General features: G+C 35.0%; 1 protein-coding gene across 1 annotated transcript; it reads right to left on the bottom strand.

Moving 5' to 3' along the window:
• Positions 1-7,306: 7,306 nt before the first annotated feature.
• Positions 7,307-9,496, bottom strand: LOC127075872 (F-box protein PP2-A13). Its single transcript, XM_051017372.1, has 4 exons — positions 9,129-9,496; positions 8,587-9,015; positions 8,226-8,344; positions 7,307-7,948 (listed from the first exon to the last, which is right to left on the bottom strand). Exons 2-4 carry the CDS (start codon positions 8,914-8,916, stop codon positions 7,534-7,536), a joined length of 864 nt encoding a protein of 287 aa, XP_050873329.1. The 5' UTR covers positions 8,917-9,015; positions 9,129-9,496; the 3' UTR covers positions 7,307-7,533.
• Between the last annotated feature and the right edge of the window lie 408 nt (positions 9,497-9,904).

Below are 9,904 nucleotides of genomic sequence, written 5' to 3'. Positions count from 1 at the left end.
TGTGAATTTTGCTGGATTTATTGGTTGCATTTTCTAATTGATTGAATATTTTCTTCCCTGTGTGCTCATTTGGTAACATTGTGTGACACATGTTGGTAATTCATTTGTGAAATTCTCATAGTGTATTGGATGAAGATGAAATTTGACATGTGGATTGTAGACACATTATAGGACATTATGGTTTTGATCCCATTCATTTCTTAATTGTTGTCACTGTTTTATGATTTATGGAAGTTAATGCTTGTGTTGATGCCTTGAATTGGCTTGTATAAATGTGTCTGGACTTCTTGATTTTCATTGACCTACTTTCTTTTGTCCAATTGAGCTGAAAATTGACATGCTATACATTGAATGTGTCCTGTTTAGGTGTGAATTTTTGTGGAATTAATTGAATTGTTTTGATATGGATTTGATTGAGATAGTTCTGTTTGGTTATTTGGAGTTGCAAATTGCATGATTGATGTTAAATTGTGCATGAAATGATAATGGTGATTGATATGAGCATGGGACCAATTGCATTTGCTTCTAATTTGTTTGAATGAGATTTTGGATAAATTTCACTTGCTGTTTTGATTTTTTCATCCCCTTGGACCCTAGGCTTGGCCTAGTGGTCTAGTTTCTCACATTTGGCTTGGATTTTCAGGATTAAAAGTGCAAAAGGCTTAAGGAGAGAAATTCAAGTTGTAAATTGAGATTGTTTGATGTTGTAAACTAACATTGATTTTGTGTTGTAGGGTTTGATGCTTGAGTTTGAGCTCATGGCTTGCACTTGTGTGCATTAACTTGTGTTGTCTGTATAGATTGACTTTTGCTGTTTATTGTTGGTTTGTCTGAGTACTGATGATACTTGATTGATTTCAGGTACATTAAGTCGCTTACAGTTCTTTAAGAACTTGCTTGCTGCTGCTTGGTTGTATAAACCAGTTGAGGTAGAATCTCTTGACTTCATGTAGTCTGGAAGACCTGGCTTGTTATTTAGCCAGGCAACTGTCTGAAGTCCTTCTTAAGAGGCGATGTTTGTGATTGTTTACTTTTGTGCCAAGCAGGTAAAGACCTCTATGAGGCAATTGGCGGAACCCAAGGGATATGCAATCTATCCCCCGCTATTCAGTTGAGTCGTCCCTCTGCTCACACCACTGTGTTGACGCATTGGGACATTAACCCAAGATCTTGTACTTTGTACAGTTGTGTCAGAGTCTTGAGCGTAGAAGGGTCCCTCCATTCTGGACCCACGCTCCTTTGTCTAAAGCTCTCCCTGGACAGGGATAAGAGCTGTGAAGTCTGATCTTCACTCACCTTTCATCAGCTTCACCTTAGCCCCTCAATGGCAAGGTTAAGAGCTAACTCTACCTTGTACAGATGACTTGCCTCGGCAGTCCACCCTTGTTTGAGCCTCACTTGACTGGATATAGTGTGTGCTATGTGAAATGTTTGTTTTTTTTGTTGATGCTTGCATGCTTGCTTTCTTCCTGGATAGGATTAGCTTGTTGTTGTGCAAGTAGGTAGAAACCACAACATAGGGCAATGATGCATGATAACACTAGGCTCGAGTACAGCTCCCTGGTAGTGTGTCTCCCCTTGGTTTCTGGCTAGAATTTCTTTCCCTTTCAGGGGAACTACATCGCCCTGATCCTCGTTCCAGACGAGGTATGTAGGCAGGAGACCGTGCGAGGTCTCTCCGGGCACTTTTTTTTCTTTTTTGTGTGTTTACTTGTTATCTTCTTGTGTGTCAGGATATGGATGTAAGCCCAGCGATTGGCTGTACGTATCCTGATTGTGTTGGTTTGGTTCGGAAGCCGATGTAAGCCCAGCGATTGGCATTCGGGTTCCAGGTTTGCCTGTGGGTGTGTGTGTTGTTTGGCGTGCGTGAGCCGAACTACGGCAGCTCTGATTCTCGTTCCAGACGAGATACGTAGGCATAGGATGCGATGTCCTATCGAGCTCTCTTCCTCTTAACCCCACCTGTGTTGTCTTCGGTGTGTGTGTGTGTGTGATGTTTGTTTAGCAACCTTTTCTTTTCCTAGAGCGTGGATCCCGTCGAGTACGACGGACGTGAGGGGTGCTAATACCTTCCCCTTGCGTAACCGACTCCCTTACCCTTTCTCTTTGGTCGCGAGACCATGCTTTTTCCAGGTTTCTCTGAGCGTTTCCTTTCCCTATTTTGGGATAAATAACGCGCAGTGGCGGCTCTGTTTGTTTTTTTGTTTTAGCCCGCCGGTTGTTTTTCGCGGATGCGACACAAAGCCACTACCACGCCTATTTCCAATTAAGGATCAACGTGTGCTACGTCTATTTCCAATGAAGGATCACCATCTACTACCACGCCTATTTCCAATTAAGGATCAACGTGTGCTACATCTACCACGCCTATTTCCAATTAAGGATCAACGTATGCTACGTCTATTTCCAATTAAGGATCACCGTCTACTACTACGCCTATTTACAATTAAGGATCAACGCGTGCTACATCTACCATGCCTATTTCCAATTAAGGATCAACGTGTGCTACGTCTATTTCCAATTAAGGATCATCGTCTACTACCACGCCTATTTCCAATTAAGGATCAACGTGTGCTACATCTACCACGCCTATTTCCAATTAAGGATCAATGTGTGCTACCATGTGAACCCATAGCTTCACCGCTTCCACCATGAAGCCGACCATGCCATGAATGAATGTACAAATACCAACAACATATGCAATTAAGATCATCTCTACCATCTTAACATTCCACATATCACCATAATTCAACTCTATGAATTATCCACCAATGGTACATATACACATTCATAACAACTACACCATTCACATAATATGCAATTAAGATCATCTCTACCATCTTAACATTCATAACAAATACACCATTCACATAATATGCAATTAAGATCATCTCTACCATCTTAACATTCCACATATCACCATAATTCGACTCTATGAATTATCCACCAATGGTACATATACACATTCATAACAAATACACCATTCACATAATATGCAATTAAGATCATCTCTACCATCTTAACGTTCATAACAAATACACCATTCACATAATATGCAATTAAGATCATCTCTACCATCTTAACATTCATAACAAATACACCATTCACATAATATCTATTAGAGTCGCCTTTCTAATGCTTTAAACCCCAACCCAAAATGATTCACGAGTTGAAAGTTATGAATAAAACCGTGCACGAAGGCATTACTAAAAAGTTGTTGTTTATTAAATTTTCCAACATAATTTTCATCTTCTTCAACCCCCAAAACGTCCATGAAATAATCTCCAAAATTATTTTTTTCATGAAACAAAGTTATAGCCTTCTGTTTCAGCTATCCAACGCTTCAAACGGCACTCAATTTGGACTTACGGATCAAAACTTATGACCAAAACGATTTCGACAATAAAACATAAAAAAGGGCCGCGATGGTGACGGACAGCATGCAGAATTTTCTGCGGTTTTCATCGTTGGAGGACTTCCGGACCTCCGATTTCGATTCCATAAAAAACCACACGTTCAGAAAGTTATAACTCACACAATACTCGAAATATATAACGTTAATTTTCAGTTTTAACACAATCAATCACCACAATCGAGCATACTCATCAAAACCTCTTCAATTTTCTTGAAACCCTAGCTCTTCTCTTTACTTTTCCTCTCCTCTTTCTCTATTGTTGTCAAATGATTAAATCAATCCTAATTCTCACTCTCCTACCTCTTATTTATAGTATTCTATTTGGGCTGAAAGAGTGATACCTCTAATTTAATTAATAGGCCCAATAAGACCTAATATTTAAATATCTCTAATTAGTTCAATTAAATTAAACTAACACAATAAACCCGCCAAGCTAATTAATATAATCAATTATTCAATTATATCTCATATCAACTAAATAATTAATTAACACACCAAGATAATTAATATAATCAATTATTATACTACTTAACAACCAATTAATTAATTAACACTCCAAATAAATAAAATATAATATAATAATAGTATAATAAATAAATAATAAAATTGGGTTGTTACACATGTTGGACTTGAAAAATGTTGTAAGGATCGTGAAGTTGGGGATAATGCAAATCAGTAAATTTTAAGAAACTCAGGACCTGGGGAAATTTTTTGGAGTGCCCTTGAGTGGAAAATCGTTGAGAAGAAATGACTATCAATATATTTTAGAGTAGCTAATGACAAAGTTAGCGGAGTGGAAAATTAACCAACTTTCTTTTACAGGTCGCATTACTTTGGCAAAAAGTGTTCCAGAGGCAGTGCCAATTTATCATATATTAATAAAAAAAACTCTCCATAAAACTTGCATTGGGGATATTTATAGATTGCAAATGAACTTTGTATGGAGGGATACATAAGAGAAAATGAGTTATCATATGGTCAAGTGGGATACGATTACGAAATGTAAAGAGGAATGTGGTATGGGTTTGAGAAAGGCGGACCAAATGAATAAAGTTTGTGGCATGAAGTTAGTGTGGAAGCTGCTCAGTGGTGAGGAAGATCTCTGGTGCATTGTCTTGAAAAGCAAGTATAAGGTGTCAAACATGTTTGATTGTACTTCGCGTGGAACATATTTCATGCTCTGGAAAGGCATAACCAAGTTAATGCCATAAGTTCTTGAGTATGCTTCTTGGAGTATTGAAGATGGAACCGTCGTTAAGCCTTGGTCTAATTGTTGGATAGATTTCGGGTTGATTATTTAAGATATGAATATGCTAATTCTGGAAGAATTAGAGCATGCAAAACTGAAGGACCCGGTTGGACAAAATGGTTATTGAAATTGGCGAGTTCTGAAGTAGTGGATTTCAGAGTTGCTCTTACAGAAAATCAAAGCGCAGTTACCTCCTAAAATTGAGTACGAGATATAAACTTTCCATTACATGAACATGTATTAGCAGGGCATCGGTAAAAGAAATGTACAGTCAATTGGTTAAATCGGATGAAACAAACAACGATAATGTTTGTAGGATTATTTGGAATCTAAGGACGCAAGGTCGTATCAAGAGTTTCATGTGGCTGTTAGAGCATGATAGATTGCTAACCAATCATCAAAAGAGTTTGAAAGGATTAGGTGGGACATATTGCAAGATTTATGGAAGTGTTTGTGAATCTACATTGCATGTTTTTAGGGATTGTCAAAAAGCAAGGCAACTTTGAAGTAATAAAATTCCTGATAATATTAAGATATAGTTTTTTACAATGGAGCTCAATGATTGAATCAGGTTGAATTTAGGATAGAATAGTCAATGAAGTAGACTTTGGTCAATGGATTGTCATAGCTTGTGGCGGTGGCGTAATAAGGAGCTTCACGATGATCAATATGAAAGACCCTAGTGTCCGGTAGTTATGTGCATGGGAGAATTAAGGAATATGGTTATGCTTTAAGTAATAAAGTGGTTGTTATGAATGGTGAGAGAAATGTCATATTGGTGGGATAGAAAGCTCTAGAGGAAGGTTGGGTTAAGCTTAATATGGATGGAACAAGCAATGTTAATACATCAACAGGGTGTGGAGGTATCATTTGAGATAAGAGGGAAGAGTGTAAAGGTGGACTCTTTAAAAGTGTTCGGAAGTGTAGTGCTTTTCAGGCAGAGCTTTGGAAAGTATTTAAAGGATTAAGTCTAACCATAAGGCTTGGTATGAGGAAAGTTGAACTTTGCGTGGACTCGAAATTTTGTTAAAGTTATAAAGTCGAGAATAACAAAAGATATGAAAGACTATGTTTTGATTGAACAAATTCAAAAAGCATGAAGATGCATGAGGAAGTGAAATGTGCATTTGTATAGGGAAGCTAATTTTTGTGCAGATATTTTAGCAAAAGAGAAAATTGATAGCTTGTACTATATGATTTTACGAGAAGATCGTCTGAATTTTATCAAGTCTTTAATAGATAGAGATGTAATGAATATCGTTTTTTTGAGTTTCGTTGTGTAGTTTTCTTTCTTTTTGGACTTAGGCCCTCTTTCTAAAAAAAAAGACGTTTCTAAAATATTTGATGATATAAATTTATAAAACAAGGAAAGTTGACCAACATTTTTAATTAGTAGCTAAGAATTCTTTTTTATTTTTAACTTTTAAAATGAAATTGAATGACTTTGGTATTGAATTCCATAACTAATGTTCTTATAAAATTAATAACTGAAGTTTAAAATAATATTAGTTTGGTAACTATACAAGGATATTAGTTGGAAAGATGCGGATTTAAATTTGCGACATATCATTTATTCATTTTTAAAGACAAATTTTAATCATTAAATTATTTTTTAAAAAATGCTCAATTTGTGAGTCATATGATTATGAGTTTTATTAACTATTGGCAAAATACTATTCGTAGAAACTGATATAACTTCAAATGAAGAGGTTTAGCAAGATTTTTCTAGGCATGATTTAACTTTTTTAAAGATTTTTTTAGTGTGATCTTTCATTTTATTTGATAGTATTCTTAATGTATTAACGATATTTTTACTTTACTTTAAACTCGTGATAAAATTGATAAAAAAAATTTTATAAAAGAGAATTAAATAATTTTTTTCGTAATTTAACGTGTTTTGAGTTTTAGTTCCTAGATTATTATTTTTTTTTTATAAAAAAAATTTAAGGAAAACCCGCAAAAAATCTGTAAATTTTAAATCCACTTTAAAATTTAAAGGAAAATCCGTGAAAAAAATCTGCCGATAAATTTTGATTTTAAAAATTAAAACCAAAAAAATTTAGCTATTCAAAAATTATTTCAAAAAATATATAAAATTTAGAAATTAAAATAAAAAACACGTCACCAGGACAAAAAGACTATATTTAAGAGGAAAAAAAACTTGAAAATTAATAGCTTAAGAGTTAGAGTCATGGATGTTGATAGTAAAGTTCATAAGGTGACATACTTGTGGAAGAGACCACATACAATGGAAAGGAAAATCTCAACTAAAAGGTCATAAATCCAAGAAAGTTGATGTGAGATCCCTGAACATATGCGGTGTTGAATGTTTGGTAAACATGCCTTTTCCACTAAAATTTACAACTCAATTTTAAAAAAAAATCAAGTATAAATCATTTATATTCGACTCACTTTTACTCAAAATTAATTTATTTAAATCGTGCAATATCAGATTGATATCTTAGTAATTCTTAAAAAGATTGGAGATATTTCTTATAACATCTATGGGAAATCCTTTAAAAAGTTTAAGGATAAAACCATTTGTTAGTGATAACACATATTTTTCCTTGTGTCATAAGAATATTGTTAGCACATTTTTCAATCTTTTTCAATCATAAACTATCCATGCAAACCAGCAGAAGTAATAGCACACATGAACCATTCCATTCTTTGAGAAAACACAACAATCAATTCCCAATATCAACAAAACAATAAATACACAACTCAATCTGGATTCTCGCTTGAAACTTTATCTAAATTTGGAAGCTTTTTGTGGACTAAATTCGTAACTCGTAAGTATCGCTTCCGCTTCTCCCCTACGCGACCAAATTCAACTCAGGTGACCGAGTTTTCTACCTACAAAAACAATTTACACTTCTTTCTTTACATCACTACTGTTGCATATAAGCACAGCGTCGACACACAAACCACCTTTCGTATGAGTGCAATCTATCTGAGTCAACGAAAACTTGATATTCATCAAATCATTTGAGCTCTTAGAAACAAAGTTTCCTACATGGTAGAGAATCCAGTGCCCTGGATTATCCAAATGAGTATGGGATACAGCACGTTGACCGTCAGAAGTTGTTAGCTGAAACTTGACAGGTTTCATGTCCCATCCATGGATGTGCTCGGTTTTACAAACTCGACGACCGAGCTTCTTGGATGACCTGCCAAGGTGAAGTCTGAAGTACACACTGTATGTCCCTTCTGGAAATTGGAAATCAATGTCTCCTTCAACTTCAAGCCACCAAATTTGATGAAGATAAGCAACTGTATGGAACCTATTCGCACACAAACAAGAGTATACTATAACAAGTTCCATCGTATTCATGTGTTCAAAAAATTGTCTAACCGAGCTGAGTCTATACTCTAGACCAAGTTAAATTTGAATAATCGTCCGACTCAAGACACGCAAAAGATTTGGTAATATTACAGAACCTTTGTAAAATTTAGTTTCAAAAGCATGAAATGAACATTCCAATCTTCTGTATGCCGCAAGACAGAACAAGTTCTACCATATTAGCACAAGCAACATAGTTTCACTTACAATAACCTCACCTTGACTCTTCGGTCGAAATGTGATTCCAATATCTGCGATCATCTATCCCCGTAATCCTTAACGCTTTGGAAGAAATCGCCAAACAAACCCCACCAGTCCTCTTATCAAGCCGAATTTCCTAAACAAAAGTAACATTTTTGACAAGTTAACATCGATCACTTGAAAATCATGCCATGATTTAATAGAATGAACATCCTCTATGTTTCTTAAATTGGTGATATTAATGGACACCTCAGAGCCATTGAATCTGTAGCATATGCACTGTGTGCAGCCGCAACGGTTGCACTATGCAACAAAGGTATGGATCCATTTCTTAATGAAGATGTTCTCTACCCGAGTTAACGGGCCAAGATAACTTACCTTGGTTCCATTGTCAAACAAGTTATGCTTGCAAAGTCTTGCATAAATATCCCTCTTCCCCAATTCAGCAACAGAACTAGTAGTATCATCCTCCTCCAAAGCTTTTCCCATGATGAACTTATAATTCAAAGGCAACTTCGCTTCCCAAACAAAATCAGCAAAAGAAGCATCGCGAAACGCCCTATTCAATCGTGCTAGCTTACATATATCTGGTGGATCCAAATACATCAACACCAATGCCACACAACTCTCAGGTATATCCCCCAGCCTTGGCCTCATAGAACTAGAATCCCCGTCATCACATACACATGAGGAAAAATTAGCACCCATATTTAACACACCAAACCAAACCACTTTATCCTCACAATGTAAAGTTCTTAGATTTCACAAACCCAGAATATGAATTCAAGTAAAAACTTGATCTTGAACCTCAATTTGTCAATTTCATCACATACAAACCAAACTACTTCATCCCCACAGTTTAAAACTCTAAAATTCCACAAACCCAGAATATGAATTCAAGTAAAAACTTGATCTTCAACCTCAATTTGTCAAACTCATCACATACCAAACCAAACTACTTCATACCCACAGTTTAAAACTCTAAAATTTCGCAAACCCAGAATATGGATTCAACTAAAAACTATATCTTGAACCTGAATTCATCAAATTAGTCACACAATAAATCAATTGTATGCTGTACCTCCCAATGTTGAAAGCAAACGAAAAAGGCTAATTGTGATGAACGGAAATTGGAGATGAGAACGAAACGTATGGAGTTGTCATGAATTATATAAGTGACACGAGTGTGTGCGCCGTTTTCCAGTTGAAGTGGGTTCTTCAAGATCTATGCTTAAATGAAGATAATGTTCACGCTTTGAGAAAGAGATAAAGAAGAAAAAAGGTGACGTGTATGTCCAAGATCATCATTTAAGAATTTAAATATTAAAATTTTGTTTTAAAAAATACTCTCTCAAGTTAACCATGACTTATTTGAAATAAAAATATATCTTAAAATAAATAATTTGTTTTAATTTTTAACATATACTTTTTAATTATATAATTTAAGTAATATTATTTTCATATTTGATAAAAAATATTTTAATAAAAATATCACTCTCTCTTTCATTTATTCATTTCTTTTAATAGATTAAAATGGTCAATTAGATTAATCATAATGGAACGGAGGGACTATTAAGTTAAATAGTTATCAGAATAATTATATATTTTTTAATGCAAAAATTACTTGTACATTTCAAAGTGACTGGAAAAGAAAAGGGTTGTTAACCTCACTTTATCACTTGGAAAAATATCTTTT

The sequence above is a fragment of the Lathyrus oleraceus genome, chromosome 4, assembly GCF_024323335.1.
Source record: "Lathyrus oleraceus cultivar Zhongwan6 chromosome 4, CAAS_Psat_ZW6_1.0, whole genome shotgun sequence".
Taxonomy (NCBI): domain Eukaryota; kingdom Viridiplantae; phylum Streptophyta; class Magnoliopsida; order Fabales; family Fabaceae; genus Lathyrus; species Lathyrus oleraceus.
Note: the sequence above shows the minus strand (reverse complement) of the source record. Positions and strands in the feature narration are given on the sequence as shown.

Coding starts and splice junctions, on each gene's coding strand:
- LOC127075872 (XM_051017372.1), bottom strand. CDS start 8,916: ATGGGTGCTAATTTTTCCTCATGTGTATGTGATGACGGGGATTCTAGT. Junction 8,345..8,586: donor TGTTTGACAATGGAACCAAG/GTAAGTTATCTT, acceptor ACTTTTGTTTAG/GAAATTCGGCTTGATAAGAG. Junction 7,949..8,225: donor ATTTCGACCGAAGAGTCAAG/GTGAGGTTATTG, acceptor GTGTGCGAATAG/GTTCCATACAGTTGCTTATC.